The sequence below is a fragment of the Leuciscus leuciscus genome (assembly GCF_965113295.1).
Source record: "Leuciscus leuciscus genome assembly, chromosome: 9".
Lineage (NCBI taxonomy): Eukaryota > Metazoa > Chordata > Actinopteri > Cypriniformes > Leuciscidae > Leuciscus > Leuciscus leuciscus.
In genome coordinates, this window is record NC_138733.1 from 35812774 (window position 1) to 35832169 (window position 19396).

The following is a 19396-nucleotide window of genomic DNA, read 5'->3' on the forward strand; positions in this document are numbered from 1 at the left end:
CAATAAACCAATCAGAGTCTCATCTCCTATTCCCTTTAAAAGCCAGTTGCGCTCGCGTCATGGCGGATTCGCTATTTACATGGAGGAATTTGCAAGCGGAAAAACTGAACGCTTCTCTAGCGAGGAAACGGATCTGCTCGTGCGCGAGGTTAAAGACCATCTACGAGACAAGCCGGATTCCACCATATCTTTATGTACACAATATTAAAATTTTACTTTGTAATCCTTTAATGTTTAATATTTGCCATGTTTGAGTGCTGCTGCGTGTTTAATAAGCAGAGTGTACGTGCGTTGTGGACCCGCCTATAGGCGCACATCACTAATGCACTCTTTAAATAACAAAAAAATACTGCCCCATTGACTTTAGACCAGGTTTCAGTAGGTCAATAGCTCAGTCTATTTCAGTTCCTCAAAATAGTGCCGCTCCAACAATGCGCCTGAACACAGCTCGTTTTCAGACCAGCAGCCCATGGGCCAACAAATGGGCGCAAATACATTTGCTATTTAAACAACGTGGAGCAGGACGTGAAAATGATGACTGCGCCGGGCTGAAACTAGCAAAACACAATTGCATCGCGCCTAGTGATGCATTGCACCGGGTGTATGATAGGACCCTAAGAGTTTATTGGAAGCGGACCAAGACCCCCTAAAAATGCCGTTCTCAATCCACTTCTTTTTTCCCACCAAGGTTCAGATGGCACTCATTCAAATGATCCGCACCAACAAAGTTTGTTTTAATCGAAGTGTGAACACGTTAAATCTGAGACCTAAGTGCTAAAACTCAATGTCTCTAGAGAGGAAATGACTGGGATTGACTGCTGTGCTCTATGGCTGTAGCCTTACCTTTCTTGGCACCATCATCTGTATTCGCAGGCAAGCAGGTTCGTAACACCGTCTGGTGGATGACGTCCGGAAACCCGCCGCGCGCCTCGAGCAAATGAACCATGACTCTAGAGAACAGCTGAAGGGTGTCCACTGTTGAGCCATGCTCTTGCACTGTGTGGTGATATAACCTTAGAAAGTCCTTTCTCGTGATTTCATCAGACAGAACAGCGTCTACGATGGCAGAGCGCGGCAGAATAACGCTATTCACCCATTTTAAAAGAGCTGAGGTGCTGCTGTCATCATACGGGCTCTCGGTCAATGTCTTCAGGGCCCACTTGAGAATTAAACACGCAGTTGCAACGTTTAGATTGCTTGAATCAGGTTTGTCTACGGGTTCAGGTTTGGGTTCCCAATGTGTGAGGATGTTTCTAAGAAGTGGTTTACACTCGTCCAGCAAAGCCTGCTCCAGTTTTTCCCCTTGTCCATCTACAGTTTCTGTCTGTTTTTCCATCTGAAATTGAGCGTGCTTTGCTGAGTGGCATTTTCCTTGCCCTTTCTCTCTTCCAGAGCCTGAATAAACACATGAAATGTTTAGTTAGGAACAAGAATGTGTCAAAACATGTGATCTGTGTGTCTAACATTCATCTAGTTTCCACAAGGCCAAGGACTGTCCGTGTTCAGTCTGGGGTTGGTCAATGTTTGTAATTGTTTTAGTAAGAAGTCTTTTAATCTCACCAAGGTTACATTTATTTAATTAAAAATACAGGCGATATTATTACAATTAAAAATAACTTAGTGACTTTTCTTTTAAAGTCCTCCTGTAGTCAATTATTTGATCCCTTAAAACTCATCTTTGATCACAAAAATGACATATTGAAAGTTTTTTCCTTGAAAATAAAATTCTTCATGCCTTAAAATAGCTTAAATGTAACTCTAAACCCTTGCCTCATTTAGTATACGTGGTTCTATGAATATGCAAATGAGCCAGAAACACCAGCGATTTCAAAGCGTGTGTTTGAGACTGTCTTTGGTTCACTGCAGTTTTAAGGAGAAAATACTCAGCAATGGTGTCGACTTATGAATTTACACATGGTTTGATAAACAACATTAAAAGCTTGATGTTAAACAGTGGGGGTGTTAAATTGACTTGCGCAAACCTTAGTAAATCACGTTGCATTATTCATTTATACTCTCCTCTCAGAAATTGAGCTGATGCAAGCCGTTAGTAAATTTGGCCCTTAGACATTTTTTCATAAAGTTATAGAGATTTCAAACGACAGTGACAGAATTTGACGAACTCTTTAACTTGTACTGAATCTGTAATGTGTTTGGACTCTTACCCATCAGCTCTTTGACTCTGTGTTTGTTGATGAGGGTCTGAAGAGCGGACAGCAGTGAGGCGTCCCGGGCCAGTGTTGCCCAGCGCTGCAGGAGACCGAGCACTTCAGAGCACGACACTTTCTGTGGGTGTAGCGTCAGCCAGCCTGCCTCTTTATGAGCGTTCAGAGCTGTCCCATGATGCATCAGTACAGAGTCGAGTGTGTGCAGGGCTGCCTTCAGCTGAAGCGCGCTCACACCACTCCTGATCAGGAACAGAGAAAGAGCAAATTAAAACTATATTCTTGCGTTTGATGAAAAAAAAGTGGTGATTGCGTGTGGTCCTATTCTGCTTTTTTACTTGTTCAACTTACTTTAGTGTGTAATGTTGCTGTTTGAGCATGGAAAAGGTCTGCAAAGATACAAAGCACTCCAAAGGGAGTTATTCTTTATGTCAGTGCGCACTGTTTCTGAACTCACTAAAACGCCTCATATAAAGGTCCCATATTGTCAAAACTGAAATTTCCTGGCTTTTTTCATGATAGCAGAGGTCTAGGGCCTATGAAACTAACAAATATGTTTCAAAACAGTCGATCCACAGACAAATGCACACAGCCTGCATAAAGCAGCTTTCAGTCACCACCCCCACCAATGGTGGGTCACTCAGAAAGCAACAGGCCAATCAGAAGAGAGGCTAATGAATATTAAGTAGACAGGCCAAAATCAACCTGTTCTTGGCAGAGCTCCTGAGAAAGGAGCTGTAAAAATATATTGAGATTGTTTTTGGTACTTATACCGCAAATATATATTCTTAAGGACATCAAAACCTAAAATAAAACTACAGAAAGGTGTACAATATGGGACCTTTAAAAGTCTTGAGTTTTCTTCTGTCACAATATTACTCATTTAAATAATTGCCGCCCAAAGAAACGCAAAAAAGTGCCATGGTCTGGTTGATTTGTGTTATAGTGTTGAAATTCGTGGTTATGGCATTTATGACATTTCCAAAACACGCTCGAAGCGCTTGACCAATCACAACACACTGGTCTATCCGACCAATCAGAGCACATTGCGCTTTTCAGAAGGAGGGGCTTCATAGAGACAGAAACTAAACAGAGCGTTACTGACAGACTGGGAGGAGAGGAGCTGCAACAATGGAGAGTATGGGAAAAATAATGTGTGTTTTGAACATTTCAAGTATGAAAACCTAGTAGAGTCCAAAAAACTAAATAAAGACTTTAAAAAAAGGGGTCATAAAAAGGTTAACAGAATCTATCCATAACATACTCAAGTATGCAAACGTTTCTAGCCAAGCAAGGTTTTTTTTGCATCGATAAAGTCTTACATTCGTTTTTCATGACCATTTCCAACCTTTCTTCTGTCGTTCCTCACTCTGCATGTTTTCCCACATTTCAGCCTGAACTGTTTTATGAATCTATCATAATGCAAAGTAGTCTTTGCAAAGAGGCTGTTGAAGGATATGTGACACGACAACACACTCAAAACACCTGCTGATCATTTCACACACAAAGTGTTTTAACTAAATAAAACACTTACTAAAAAAGATGTTTTACTTGCATGTTACGTGACAATTAACCATCATCAGAGAGCTGTAAACATGTGAATGTGTCCTTAAATTATTAAAATATTAACTTATTAAAATATATTACATCGAAGGGATTCTGCTGAGAAAAAAGCTTGAGAATTCCTGTTCTAAGGCGAAGAGAAAAAGTGGAAAATGGACATGAAAAACGAATCCAAGCGAATTTTTGACAGGAAAACCATTACATATTATACCATTATTATAATATTGTAAGCTGAGCTCATGGAAATAAATAAAACAGAGGTCGTATGCATTTTTCACAGACGTTTATGGTCTTACCCCAGATGCCTGATGACTGTGAGCAGTGTGCACAGGAACTCATTGATGATCGTCAGAGGAAGACATTTGCCTGAAGCCTGTGGCCGCTCTGGTGTAGTGCTGTGTGCTTCTGGTTGACCCTCTTTATTACCCAGATTAGTGAACCACAGAGCATGAAGCAACTCGATGACCGAACTCAACAGCTTACTGTCAACATTCCTGCAGGAAACAAATCTAATCAGTTTCTAAAGTGAGCACACAAAGTAATGAGACTTAAAGCACATGTCAAAGTTGGTATATACTCCATTAGTTAAATCACCTCTTTTCTATAATCTGTAATATCCATGTTAGGACTCCATGCTCTTTGGTGAGGACATACGCTGCTCTGTTGCCATGAGCCGTCTGCCGCAAAACATTTATTATCTGAATCTGGAAAGGCAGAGCAGAAAATTGTCAAACCAACAGTTTTCCAGAGATCCCATGCCATATTACACTACAAGTATTACTATATGTGACAATTAGAAAACTTGTATAGTACTTTATAGGGCTTTTCACACTTAAAAAACCCTAGGTATTAATAAGTTGAGGTTTCACTCTGTACATTCCTAAACCCTGGGTTAACGTCCTTATTTGCACATATACGGTGTCAGTGTCATCGATTGGACAAACGCCGCACGCGATACGTTAACAAAGGCTCTAGCATTGCACACACTCATATTATATATTGCGACCGCCTGTTACTTTACGATCAGATTCATCCTAAACGGATAAATTCAGTGTCTGTACAGACTTCAAAAGGATCCCAGCGTCAGGAAACATATCGATGATTTATGTAATAGCGTCCCAGATCACGGCAGAGATCGGTTTATTCGTTTATTCGAATATGTTTGTTCGGAGCATTTTTGTTACAAAATAAAATAATTTTAAGTCGTAAAAATTGTTATTGAGAGTTTGCAAAGAAACTTTTCTTGAAAGATGAAGCAGCAAACTGTATCAGATGCACCACGAACAGGAAGTACATTTTTTTTTTCTGATTGGTTATTCTGGGATATGGGGCGGTTGCTGATGTCTTATATTGGTGAGGACAGCATGCAGTCCAGACTAATGGAAAAAAGTGAAACTATGGATTTGAAAGCGAGCACTGCAGTGATGCCTGGAATCACTTAGCTCATGAAAACAGTCAAAAGCAAGATGTGCAGCACCAATCTGCCATATACATAACATCATAATGAGAACACTACTGTAAAAGAATATTGTAAATTATTTGTGCTTTAGTTGCCCGTGTTTCCGCGTTGTTGTTACAGGAAGACGCGTCCACATTCAGAGTTACACATTCAGACAAGCACGGTCAAGTTCACGTTCACGTGCGCATTCGTGTCCTTTTGTGCAGATGCAAGTTGTAATATGACTTTAATGTTGTTGTATATAACTGATTAATCTCATATAGGATGCGTTTGGTTGAGTTAACCCTGGCAAAGCGCTTCTGTTGACCTATTTAGACCAGCTAAGGTTACACCTTTAAGGACTTCAAATTTCAGTTAATACATTTACGATTTCTTCCTCATTAAAAATATATATTACTTACTTGCGTACTTACTCATTTAAACCCTAAAATTAAGTTTAGGATATTAAAAATTTTTTCAAAATTACAACAAAAGGTATTTACAAAAAAAAATGGATTCTGCACTAATCAAGAAAAATATGTTATATAAAATTAACAACTAATTCTCAGTTGCAACTTATTTCGAGCAGTGATTTTACACTTAAAGGGACATCTGAAGATAATGGAAGCACGTTAAGAGTTGAATCTACCCTACATTGTAGCTTCGCTCGCTAGCAGCACATCTGAACACATCTGAACACACCTGAGAGGCCTGGTCACACAGCGGCGTGCTGCCGAAGCCCAGCAGGGTCTGATAGATGCCTTGCTTCTCACAGAGCTCGTAGCACTGCTTATCCCGGACCCCTTCCTCCAAAATACTCAAACCCCACTCACGCTCCATTTTGTGCTGGACAGAGAAACAGAAACAAATCAGAGTCGAGTCTTCAGCAACTGCAACATTCATTGGTTAAAGACATGTTTATTTGAACATTTTTGAATGTAAACTATATTACCAAGCGTACTGTATTCGTCACCCATGAGTTATTTGCTATGCAACCGAAAGGGTCTAATCACATGATCATGTTTCATTACCTCCAGATCAAAGCTGTAGAAGAGTTTGAAGAAGTCAGGAATTCTCTTGAGGTCCAGAAACTGAGTTCCCAGAAGAAATCTGCTCACCACCATGTACATGTGTTCCTCTGCAGCGGGGGAAAGTTGAACTCAGGGTTTTGGAAAACTTCACTCTGATTCCATATCTCTTATTATATGTTAACATGTCGTGAGCACTCGACTCTACGGCTCCATGATGAACACACTCACCAGGCCTCAAGATCTGCTGAGCGACTTTAGCAATGAAGGCCACGTGTACAAACGGTACCTGGAGGTTTTGCTTTTGGATCCCGTTCTTAACGGTGTCAAGCAAGTACAGTAGCTGGATATTATATAAAAACATAAATATGAAAATAAATAAATAATATAATATAATATAATACAAAATTCAAAAGTTGGGGTCAGTAAGATTTAACATTTATTTGATACAATAAAATACAGTCAATAATATTGTGATAATATTTACAATTTTTTTTTTTTTTTTTTTTAAATAACTATTTTCTGTTTTAATGTATTTTGAAATTTAATTTATTTCAGTGACGGGAATGCTGAATTTTCAGCAGATATTCAGTGACACTTCAGTCTTCAGTGTCACATGAAACTCGAAAAATTTGAATATCGTGCAAAAGTTATGATGATTATGGCTTATAGCTTATGAAAACCCCAAATTCAAAATCTAAAAAAAAATTGAATATTACACGAAAAAAAAAGAAAAAAAAGGATTTTAAATACAGAAATGTCGGCCCTCTGAAAAGTATAATCATGCATATGTATATAGTTATATATACTAAATATATTAGTATCACCTTTTAATTTGAATTACTGAAAGAGACCAACTTTTGCACGATATTCTAATTTTTCGAGTTTCACCTTTATGCTGATTTAGTGCTCAAGTTTTACTATCATCAATGTTGTACTTTTTTTTTTTTTTACAGGATTCTTTGAAAAGTTTAAAAGAACAGCAATAATTTGAAACAGTAAAAACATTTGTTAGAAAAGATTTCTATAACTTTTAATCCATTTAATATTTACTCTTAAATCTTAAACGTTTGAAGGGTAAATTATATTATACACAAAAATGTTGTGTCAAATTTTATTAATATTTCCCATTATTACAACACTGAACGCAACGTATAAAATTGCATAAAATATGGGGGAAAAAGTACAGAAATGGAACAATCTTCAAATAAATCTTACTAACAGTGATATTTGACACTTGTAAACAGTAACACGTCTCTACCTGTCTCTTCTCTCTGAATCGAGCGCCCTCCAGGTGCTGATAAAAGGATCCCAGGACTTGGTACGCCGCGGCCCTCACTTTAGGGTCACAGCTGCTCAGGGCCGCCACTGCGACACCCAAAGCATGACTGGAGACAAACTTCTGGCAGTCCACCGCACACTCTGATGAGAGAGACACAGCACAGGTGAACAAATGTAAAGAAAACCTTGAGAAAGCAGGCTTGCAGGCAAATGTCTCAATATGATGAAATGTTTTAAGATAAAAAAAAAAACTTGACATATCTAGATACTGACTAAAATGATCACAATGATTTTGTTGGCCATATAAAAATAATAATTAATTAATGTGAATATTGTGTTGATCTTATGGCAGATTTAAAAGGCTCATGACATTGATTTTTATTATTTTAACATGTTTCTTGAGGTACACTTATCATTTTAAAAATATTAGTTTTTTGCACAAAAAAATTATATATATGCGTATTTTTGAGGGGCGGCTCCTTTAAGGCTTGTCAGTAAACAGACAATAATAATTGGCTAACGTTGGTTCATAGGAAACAGTATCAACTCAGCTCACTATTAAACGTTATAAAAACATTTTCTATATAAAATCATAATTTACAGACAAAGCATTATGAAATAATTTACTGTGAAGCAGCTGCTTTCAGATGAAATACAGCTGACTGCTTCATATTTCAACAAAAGTTTATTTGTGAACTTTCACTGTCACTGTTCCTCGTTTACAAAACGAACTGCTCCGAACAAACATATAATCCTCTGACGTGATCTGGGACGCTATTAAATAAACCATCCACTTGTTCCTGAAGCTGGGATCCTTTTGAAGATGCAAACAAGCTGTTTAAACTGTCAAACGTGAACGTTCTTTAACTCTTCATTTGTCCTGTTGTCGACAGACTCGAGTGTGTGGATACATCAGAAACTGAACTGAACATCTGTAAACTGTATCCAGTGTAGACAGCATCACTGATTATAATGGCTTCTGTTTGCTTTAGACGTGATGCTCACATCCAGGGAAAGCAAATGTCCGCCGTTAAACGAGTAAACGCCAGTAGGCGGGGCCTATGATGCGATGATGTAACTATTCGTCCATGTCTTGCTCTGGAGGCAAAGTCACAGATCCCGCAATATAAAAACGAGCCGCTTTTGGAGCTTGATTAAATAAATGCTGGACTGATATAATACATTGAAAAAATAAATAAATAAAAATAACAGCCGGCAATATGGACCCAATACATTGCATACAAGTGCTAGTCAAAGTACCTAAATACTAGTAAATATACAGAGCCCAAAACCAGCATTGTGGGCATGTCATGTCAGGTTACCTGGGCGAAGGATGAAGCTGAAGAGAGGGAGGAGGAAACAGGGGTCATACAGAGATGACAGATCGGGAGAACGCTTGCCTTCCTGCGTGTACACAGAGTTTCTGCTGCCCTGTAGAAAGAGTCAAGTCATGTTCATTTATGAATCAGGCTTTAAAACGGTACAATTAATTTATTTTCCTACTTCTATAAAGTAAACAGGAATAAATTAAACAGGAATAATTCAATTTAGAATTTGTTCTAAAGGTTAGTTCACCCAAAACTCTGAGGCTTCACATTGTTCATATTAAAGGAGATTGTAAAATAATTCCATATGAAACAAGCGGTTTAATTCAAGTCTTCTGAAGAGAAAAAAAATTAAAATCACTTTATATGATGAACAGATTTCATTTAGGCTTTTATTTTGCACTCACCCGGGTCTACCTGTTCAACTTGTTAACACAAATAACTAATCAGCCAATCACATGGCAGCAACTCAATGCATTTAGGCATGTAGACATGATCAAAACGATCTGCTGAAGTTCAAACTGAGCATCAGAATGGGGAAGAAAGGGGATTTTGAATTCAAAAGAAGTGAGTTTGAATGTGGCATGGTTGTTGGTGCCAGATGGGCTGGTCTGAGTATTTCAGAAACTGCTGATCTACTGGGATTTTCAAGCACAACCATCTCTAAGTGAAAATATTAATTTAGCAGCACTTCTGTGGGAGAAAATGCATTGTTGATGCCAGAGGTCAGAGAAGAATGATCAGACTGGTTCAGCTGATAGAAAGGCAACAGTAACTCAAATAAGTTATTTGAGTTACTAGAAGTTACTAGTAGAAAGGCAACAACACATCAAACCTTGAAGCAGAAGAGCATTTCTGAACACTCAACACATCAAACCTTGAAGCAGAAGAGCATCTCTGAACACTCAACAAGTCAAACCTTGAAGCAGAAGAGCATCTCTGAACACTCAACACATCAAACCTTGAAGCAGAAGAGCATCTCTGAACACTCAACACATCAAACCTTGAAGCAGAAGAGCATCTCTGAACACTCAACAAGTCAAACCTTGAAGCAGAAGAGCATCTCTGAACACTCAACACATCAAACCTTGAAGCAGAAGAGCATCACTGAACACACAACACATCAAACCTTGAAGCAGAAGAGCATCTCTGAACGCTCAACACATCAAACCTTGAAGCAGAAGAGCATCTCTGAACACACAACACATCAAACCTTGAAGCAGAAGAGCATCTCTGAACGCTCAACACATCAAACCTTGAAGCAGAAGAGCATCTCTGAACACACAACACATCAAACCTTGAAGCAGAAGAGCATCTCTGAACACACAACACATCAAACCTTGAAGCAGAAGAGCATCTCTGAACGCTCAACACATCAAACCTTGAAGCAGAAGAGCATCTCTGAACACACAACACATCAAACCTTGAAGCAGAAGAGCATCTCTGAACACACAACACATCAAACCTTGAAGCAGAAGAGCATCTCTGAACGCTCAACACATCAAACCTTGAAGCAGAAGAGCATCTCTGAACACACAACACATCAAACCTTGAAGCAGAAGAGCATCTCTGAACGCTCAACACATCAAACCTTGAAGCAGAAGAGCATCTCTGAACACACAACACATCAAACCTTGAAGCAGAAGAGCATCTCTGAACACTCAACACATCAAACCTTGAAGCAGAAGAGCATCTCTGAACACACAACACATCAAACCTTGAAGCAGAAGAGCATCTCTGAACACTCAACACATCAAACCTTGAAGCAGAAGAGCATCTCTGAACGCTCAACACATCAAACCTTGAAGCAGAAGAGCATCTCTGAACACTCAACACATCAAACCTTGAAGCTGAAGAGCATCTCTGAACACACAACACATCAAACCTTGAAGCTGAAGAGCATCTTTGAACACTCAACACATCAAACCTTGAAGCAGAAGAGCATCTCTGAACGCTCAACACATCAAACCTTGAAGCAGAAGAGCATCTCTGAACACTTAACACATCAAACCTTGAAGCAGAAGAGCATCTCTGAACGCTCAACACATCAAACCTTGAAGCAGAAGAGCATCTCTGAACGCTCAACACATCAAACCTTGAAGCAGAAGAGCATCTCTGAACACTCAACACATCAAACCTTGAAGCAGAAGAGCATCTCTGAACGCTCAACACATCAAACCTTGAAGCAGAAGAGCTAAAGCAGCAGAAGACACACGATATCTGATATCTCCTCCTGTCAGATGAGAACAGCAAACTGAGGCTACAATTCACATGTGCTCACCAAAACTGGACAATAGAAGATTGGAAAAACTTTGCCTGGTCTGATGAGTCTGGATTTTTGCTGCAACATTTAGATGGTCGGGTCAGAATTTGGCATAAACAACATGATGGCATGGATCTGTCCTTCCTTGTATCAACAGTTCAGGCTGGTGCTGGTGTAATGGTATTTTCTTGGCACACTTTGTGCCCTTTAGTACCAATTCGGTTAAACGCCACAGTCTACCTGAGTATTGTTGCTGTCCATCCCTTTATGACCACAGTGGATCATCTTCTGATGGCCTCTTCCAGCAGGATAATAGGCCATGTCACAAAGATCAGATCATCTCAAACTGGTTTCTTGAACATGACAGTGAGTTTACTAAACTCAAACGGCCTCCACAGTCCTATCATGTGAATATGGACCAAAATCTCTGAGGAATATTTCCAGAACCTTATTGAATCTCTGTCATGAAGAATTAAGGCACTTCTGAAGGCAAAAGGGGTCCAACCCGGTACTAGCACCAAAGTTTGGGTGGAATAAACTTTCAATGGGGAGACAGAAATCTCTTCGATTTCGTTAAAAATATCTTCACTTGTGTTGTAAAGATGAACGCAAGTCTGATGGGTTTGGAAAGACATGAGGGTGAGTAATTAATGACAGGATTTTAATTTTTGGGTGAACTAACCCTTTAAGACAGATATATTAGAATACCTTAAAATGCTGTATGTTATTTACTCTCTCCTGTTGTTACCTGAAGGATGATGCGTCGCTGCTGTGGGAAGTGTGTCACAGTGTTTAACATCATGTCTGCGGTGAGCAGTGACAGCAGCTGCTCTGAACTGGGCTTCTGCCACAGGGAAGGTCCCAGGCTCTTACGGGCTTTATGGTGCTCCACCGCGGCGGGACCCCAGAGCACATACCTGACCACAAACACACACATGCAGTAAACAACCGTTTTCTGTTCGTGGAAATCATCTTCAAACGTGTGATGTGAAATATGCTGAAACGTACTGAAACTCCGTGAGACTGATGTTGTTCTTCTCATATTCCTGGAGCACAAGTAGAATCTTCTGGTCTGCGATAACCAAAAACCATTTCACTAAATCACATAACTGACTTCATACAAAGTCCAAATCAAATGAATCATGTCAAGATCAAAATCATTTACCTGTGGTGCTCAGCGACGCTCCATACGCACCAAGCAGAACGAGGAAGTGGTTGCTGTTACACACTTCAGGACATTTTTTCACCAGCGTAAGCAAGAAAGATACCAATGATTCTGGAAAACATTATTATAATTATTATTTAAAACAACAATCATTCAGATGAGGTTGTTTGAATCCGTAATCCTAAGTCTAAGGAATAGTTATAGGGACAGAAGCCTTGGCAAGCAGAACTAAAAAAAAAAACCTTGATACATCTTTTTGGAAGAACATTAGGAGTGTAAACGGTACACATATTTGTACTGACAATTATCAGTATGGGTCTTTCGGTTCGGCATGCATGTGTGACGAACAAAAGCATTGTTTCAACCACTGAAAGTGAAGGACATCTGTGTGTGGAACGTAATTTGAAACTCAGAGGTTTCCAGCTACGATAGGACAGCACTGTGTATATTGATTTATGCTTCAAAAACATCTGAAAATATTTAGCAATCCAAGTTGTACTTCAAACTAACTCATAAGCCTACTTAAAATTACAAAGTAAATAAAAAGTAAATAAAAATATATAAATATGCAATTGAGAGAAAAATAGTCTGAATTGAACTCGCAACTGAGTTCTAAAGTTAAAATTGTGAGATAAACTCGCAATTCTGAGAAAAAAAGACAAATAATTACTTTTTTTGTGGAAACAAGCTTCCACAGTTTGTTGCAGCAATATTGATAGATTTTTATTCAAGGACAGAGCCATTTAGTTTGCTCTGTAAAGCTAGTGTTTATTTTAAAAAAGCATGTTTCGTTTTTTTCTCCCTTCTGTGACTTTAAAATCGAGGTACTGACGAACCGTGATTTTGGTGCACCATTAGACCCCTAATGAACATGATCATGCACATAACATTTTGTACAAATTCTCAATGTACTTATCTCTAAACTTATCACCTCTGGCTTGCTTAGTTGAGGACACTTCATTATTATTGACTCGACTGCACTGACACTATTGGACTGAACTGATCTGATGATGACATCACTGCTTTCTCCAGAGCTGCTTTATAGATGAATTGAACACATTTCATAATGAACTTTACACAGTTAGTGAACCAAACTGAATCAACACTGAACTGACTTCAGCTGAATAATGACTGTTTACTTTTGTCGTTTTAGATTTGCTTTACAGCCGAATTGAACTCTGTTTGCATCACTGACTCATTATTTTCCAGTTTATCACTGTAAAGCTGCTTTGAAACAATCTGTATTGAATAAAGTGCTGTATAAATAAAGGTGACTTGACTTTAAACTGATCTTCATTAATTTAGATTACGTTTAGATGCCCATCAAAAGATCAGCTTCATGTGTTCAGAAGCGCCGCAGAAGAAGGACATTGAGCTGCTGATATGGTTGGTCTCTCTTACCTTTAGACAGATGAGGACTGTGGGACTCGTTCTGTGTGGCCAGCATCGTGGGCAAGAACAGAGAGTGACTGGTGGTCATCATGTGGATGGTAGACAGGGGCAGCAGCTCTTTAGGGGTCTCTGGTCTTCCATATATGATCTCCACAAGGGTGTTTAAGGTCCCCAAAAAGCTTGAGTCACTGTATCGATACCTGAGAGTGGAATTTTAAGAGCAGTATTAGTTAGCCAGAACGCACACTGATAGTGTCATCGCAGTAGTAAGCTAGTAAACAATTGGTGTCCTATTAGCTTTTGTTCATTAAAAAAAGGGTACGCCTACGTACGAATACGCCTAAATCCGGGCACTTCCACCAATAGTTGTAGGAACTATGAAAAGGTTAATCTGGTGCGAAAGACCCTAAAGTCCCCCTGTGGTGAAAATCCAGCTTTTAATGTTGTTTATATGTCTATGTGGTGTTTTTAATGTGCTTTAGACAAACCATGTGCAAATTCATAAGTCGACACCATCGCTGAGTATTTTCTCCATAAAACTGCAGTGAACCAAAGACAGTCTCAAAAACACGGTTTGAAATCGCTGGTGTTTCTGACGTCACAAACTACCTTGTAACCAATCAGATCAACGTGTGATCGTCAGCGAGTGGATCTCTGAGCTGAGTGAGTGAGTGGAGGCGGGGCTCATTTGCATATTCATAGAACAGCACATACTAAATGAGGCAAGAGTGTAGAGTTACAATCAAGCTATTTTAAGGCATGAAGATTATAATTTTTTTTGAAGGAAAAAACTTTTAAATGTGTAATTTTAGTGATCAAAGATGAGTTTTAAAGGATACAATTATTGACTACAGGGGGACTTTAAGAGAAAAGTCACTTACTTCAGCCCAGACTTGACAAAGGTGTTCCAGTCTGATGCAGTGATGTTTTCTGGAACGATCTGCAATAAACCACACATGCAGTAAACATCAGCTGAATGTTGAGCTATTTACATTACAAAAATGTGTAAAACATTTATATAACTACATTATGCTTATGTGGCACAAATTTTGTTATTAACACAGTTTACAACAAATAGTTGATATATGTGAATAAAATAAAATAAAATAAAATAAATGGACAATGGATTTCTGTGTTAAACACAACAGTTAAAACCATAATTTACACAAGTACATAAAAGTGAATGCTTTGTCAATGCATTACAAGTGCGCTGTTTTTGAAAATATAATTTCATAACTTTTGACTTACGGCACATTAAAGTTTAAAATATTTCAACTGTCAGTTTCGATAGTAAAACAAACACACACGTTATCATGAGGCTAGTCTGAATCACTTATAAACTTTAAACATCTAAATCTGGAAACCTCAGTAAATCTTGAATAATATTAAAAGAAAACATGTGAAATAACTATCAGTAAAGTACTGTTTACATGGAGCTAACACCACCCACAGGAATTATGATGATAACCTTAACCAGTTGTTAATGATAATGACGATGATAATACTGGACCCACCAGGAGTGACTTGAGTCTCGTCAGCACGGTCTCTTCATGAAGGGACTGAGGGTCTTTCTGCTCTTTATACACCGCAGCCAGCCAGTGCAGAGCGGCCGAGAGCAGAGATGTCCTCCACTGACACAGTTCCTCTGAACTCTCAGACAGCTTTTCACTGATGACGTCTGCCAGCTTCCACCTGAAACAAGATGTGCCAGCAAATCAAGCTTCAGTTCAACACCACAAATATTAAAGTAGGATGTCAATCATTTAAACTTATTTAAACAGATGTTTTTTGTCAGATTTATCCTTTGACGTAAAATGTTTAGTTGAAGTCCCTCCTCAGATTTTAAGATTCAATATTGGTTCTCTGATGTTGGTTAATGATCACATGAAATGCAGCCAAACAAATAAAACCTTTTTTAGCAATTGTTTTACTTTTTTTTAAACTTTTTTAATTATTTGCTTTTTAGTTATCACTTGGCTCTATTAGACAGAAAGAGTGATGAATTGGTAACACTTTACAATAAGGTTCATTAGTTAACATTGGTTACTGTTTTAACTAACATAAACTAACAATAAGCAATACATTTGTTACAGTATTTATGAATCTTTGTTAATGTTAGTTAATAAAAATACAGCTGGTCATTGTTTGTTCATGTTAGTTCACCGCGTATTAAATAATGTTAACAAATACAACCTTTGATTTAAATATGTATTATGTAAAAAATAATTAGTAAATGTTGAAATTAATATTAAAGCAACACTAAGGAACTTTTCCTCTTCGGTCCCCCTACAGGTTGGAAGCGGAATTGTCCATTACCGCTGTCGTAAATAATTTCGCCGCCCGCACGCTCGCTGTTTATCTAGCAAACTTTTATAGTGTGGTTATAGCGGATATAGGGTCGCAAAGCGAATCCAGAAGTGCCTTTCACCCTGTTACGACTTGATGAACCACTGATACGATTTTGGAAACATTATTTTAAGATAAAAAGTGTTCCTTAGTGTTGCTTTAACTAAGATTAATAAAAAGTATTGTTCATTCTTAGTTCATGTTAACTAAGGTAGTCAACTAATGTTAACTAATGAACCTTATTGTAAAATGTTACTATGAGTTTACCTTTGATGACTGTCTGGTTTCTGAAGGATGGCAGGAAGATCTTTCATGAGTTGAGTGAGGTCGGCGTTCCCAGCAGCCAATCGGATGAGACCGGACAGGACCTCCACATGCAGGTCGCTCGTAACCTCCCCTCGCTGCACTGTGTGCCACAGCTCAGACAGCAGAGCTTTCTTCAGGGCCTTCAGGACTGATTTATGAACTGCGTACAGCGATAGATAAGACCACATGAAACCTACTGTATGTGCACGTGAGATTCAATACGAACAACATTATTTGAGCCACTACAAAGAAAGCAGCAACACTGACTGTCTTTAGGGCGGGTGGGATCATCACTAATGTCTCTCCTCAAGTAGGCGTTGAGTAGAAACAAGAAGCCGCTGCTTTGGGAGCTGATCTGCGCTAGGTTAGACGGCTCCAGGCACCAGAGCTCGAAGCTGAGCACATGTGTGGAGCAGTTCTGCAGGAGAACGACCCCAATGGCCTGGGCTGAAGGACTCTCTCTCTGGATGCAGTGCAGGAGAACGTCCGTCTGAATGAGTTTGGCTGTGCCTGGCTCCCGGGACAGCACCTAGAGAGACATTTTTACCGAAAGTGTGACAAAAAGACAATGGCACCTGTAGGCGCATTACCACTACTCTGAAGGCCCTCGATATACTTAAAGCAAAATCGAGGAACGAACTGGTGTGACGTCATTTTGAACAAAATCAGGCCAAAACGAAGTTCGTTTTAGGAGTTTGAAATGGCTTGCCAAGCTGGTAAACACTTTCAAACTACCATTTGGTCCTTGGCAATTACGTAAGTACGTGTGGCTCTTACTTCTTTAGCCCTATTCGGACAGGATTAGTTTAACAAGGGTAGATGGAGTAATGTAATTTTACCACAGGACGTCTGTAATATCATTGGCCAATTCGCACGGGATAAGGTATCTCAGTAAAACTAGCAGAAGTGGGAGAGGTAACTCGATTTGCGCACTGCCGTCACCTTCCTGTCGTCATGTGCGTATTATGTTGCTTTCTGATATCATGTGCGCAAACACATATAATGTATATATTTATATATAGAAAACAGCTAGGTCTGGTCGAACTATGGATTAATTAAATCCAGATTGGATTGTGTTGGTTATTGGCACTTACCTAATGCTAAAAGATGTTTCGTGCCTCTAACAAGTGCTTTTCACCTTCTTTCTGATCTGAATGGTATGTGGAAAACACTTGAGTTTTGCCACAGACTTGTCCCAGCGTCTAGAACGCAACTGAATGCTTCTACAAGCGCCTCCATACTTAAAAAACCACGGAAAACGGCTTTTGACGTGAAAATCTTCTTTGGTTAAAGGGATAGTTCACCCAAAAATGAAAATTTCTACCCCTAAGTGAAGAATATCGGCCCCTTGAGTGTAAAGTTTCCCTGTTGTGTGTACCTGTAGCAGGAAGTCCTCGAGCGGCACACACTGGCAGGGCGTGAGGAGAGCAGCCAGACCCCTGAGGTGAGCCTGGGACAGAGAAACACATCTGCTGTGGTCTTCAGAGAGCAGCTTCAGCACCGCGTGCCCGTACACGCTCAGCTGGCTCTCAGGGGCCACCAGGCTCTTCTGAGGGAGCAGAAGCAGAGCGGACACCACCTCCTTCAGGCTGGACGCCTCCATGAAGTCATGCAGGGACAGCAGCGCTCGGACACAGAGGGACTGCTTTCTGGAACAACTTCTGAAGACCAAAAGGGATTTTTCAGTGATGCACCAAACACAAAACTACACTGCATATTGCTCATACTATTTTCGAGCACAATAAGACTTGTGTATACATGGAATACCCAGAAAGCCCACTAAAAATGCCAAAATGGCCATTACACAACTACAGCACACTGAATATCACATCCCATAATGCAATACACTCAACTCGACACTTCTTTACTAGTGTCATGAATGAAATAGAAGTAACAGCAACCATGATTTTTTACCACCTCTTCGTTTGACAGACTATTATGCTCCATTTTTTGTAAATTTGAATACAAAATGCAAAATCACATTTATTTTAGAGATGATAACTGGGCGCCAATGAATTGTAGTGAGGTTTATTGTTGCACAATGTGTCCTGTATTATTAATTGTATTGTAAAATAGTATGTAAACAGATACCTATCCATTTAAATTGTATTTAACAGCATGTTTTGACATACTTGCTTCTCCTGTGGTGTAGTTCTGCGAGCACGGCTCTCTGCACGGCTGTCAGGTACGAGCTCACGATCTCTAGGGCGTCCAGGTCTCGGAGCGCGCCGGCGCTGGACTCCAGCAGGGTGAGCGTGCTCTCGCTCAGACAGACACACAGATGCTTCAGCCTCACTGGATTCAGACTGTGAGGAGGGAAACAGCTCAACTCCAGAGCCAGAAACCACTGCTCCACTGCAGGGTGTTTAAACACTGATCTGAGGACAGCCAGTGTGATCTGGAGAGCAGAGGAAAAACAGGGGTGGAACAATGGATGGCTTCTGGACTCTGTTCCTACAGTCGCCATATCGGGGGGTGAGGGGGAATCGAATTGTGATTTTTCAGATTATAAAAAAAATTGACTGCCATTTGCCCCACAAATGTTCTGTTGTTGTATCATTTTTTTTATTCCTGTGTTTGTTCTGAGTAAAAAATAATTTAAAAAAACCACACAAATAAATGTGCAAATATATGATTGCGATTTACAGAAATATAGGTTTGCTGTGCTTTTTTGTAGGGCTGCACAATTATATTGTACTATAATTTTGTGATTATATATCAATATGGCTTTATAATATTAATAAAAACAACAATCGTCTATCTATCTGTCTATCTATCTATGTATAAAATAATTATCTAACACTAATATTACAATTAATTGTATACAATAATTCTCTACAAACACAAAAAAATCTAAAATAAATAAATAACGATAACAATAATACTAATTATCACAACAACAGTTATATAAAAATTTTCATAATACCATAATAATGTTATAAAAACCACAAGGAGCCCTTTAAAGCTTCTCTTCTGTCACAAGTAAATGAACAGTCCTGCGCTTCACTCTGAAACAAGCAGCGCATGTATTTAATTAAAGGTAGGGTAGGTAGGATTTTCCAAAAAAAAAACATTTCTAATTTGTTTAAACTGTCTTTATATACCAATACATAATTAAAATGTA

General features: G+C 39.1%; 1 protein-coding gene across 1 annotated transcript in view; it reads right to left on the reverse strand.

Annotated features, from left to right (window-relative positions):
* The window catches only part of urb1 (URB1 ribosome biogenesis homolog), a 37013-nt gene that overhangs the window by 2154 nt on the left and 15463 nt on the right, over window positions 1-19396 (reverse strand). Inside the window, exons 22-40 of the mRNA XM_082180602.1 lie at window positions 18405-18670; window positions 17651-17933; window positions 16540-16801; window positions 16234-16432; window positions 15135-15312; window positions 14502-14560; window positions 13630-13820; window positions 12229-12339; window positions 12072-12135; window positions 11812-11980; window positions 8798-8906; window positions 7456-7616; window positions 6426-6537; window positions 6198-6304; window positions 5869-6012; window positions 4323-4432; window positions 4025-4222; window positions 2166-2407; window positions 844-1395 (exon numbers count right to left, since the gene is read on the reverse strand). Of these exons, the coding sequence (XP_082036728.1) occupies window positions 844-1395; window positions 2166-2407; window positions 4025-4222; window positions 4323-4432; window positions 5869-6012; window positions 6198-6304; window positions 6426-6537; window positions 7456-7616; window positions 8798-8906; window positions 11812-11980; window positions 12072-12135; window positions 12229-12339; window positions 13630-13820; window positions 14502-14560; window positions 15135-15312; window positions 16234-16432; window positions 16540-16801; window positions 17651-17933; window positions 18405-18670 (3517 nt within the window). The remainder of the gene's footprint in view (window positions 1-843; window positions 1396-2165; window positions 2408-4024; window positions 4223-4322; window positions 4433-5868; window positions 6013-6197; window positions 6305-6425; window positions 6538-7455; window positions 7617-8797; window positions 8907-11811; window positions 11981-12071; window positions 12136-12228; window positions 12340-13629; window positions 13821-14501; window positions 14561-15134; window positions 15313-16233; window positions 16433-16539; window positions 16802-17650; window positions 17934-18404; window positions 18671-19396) is intronic.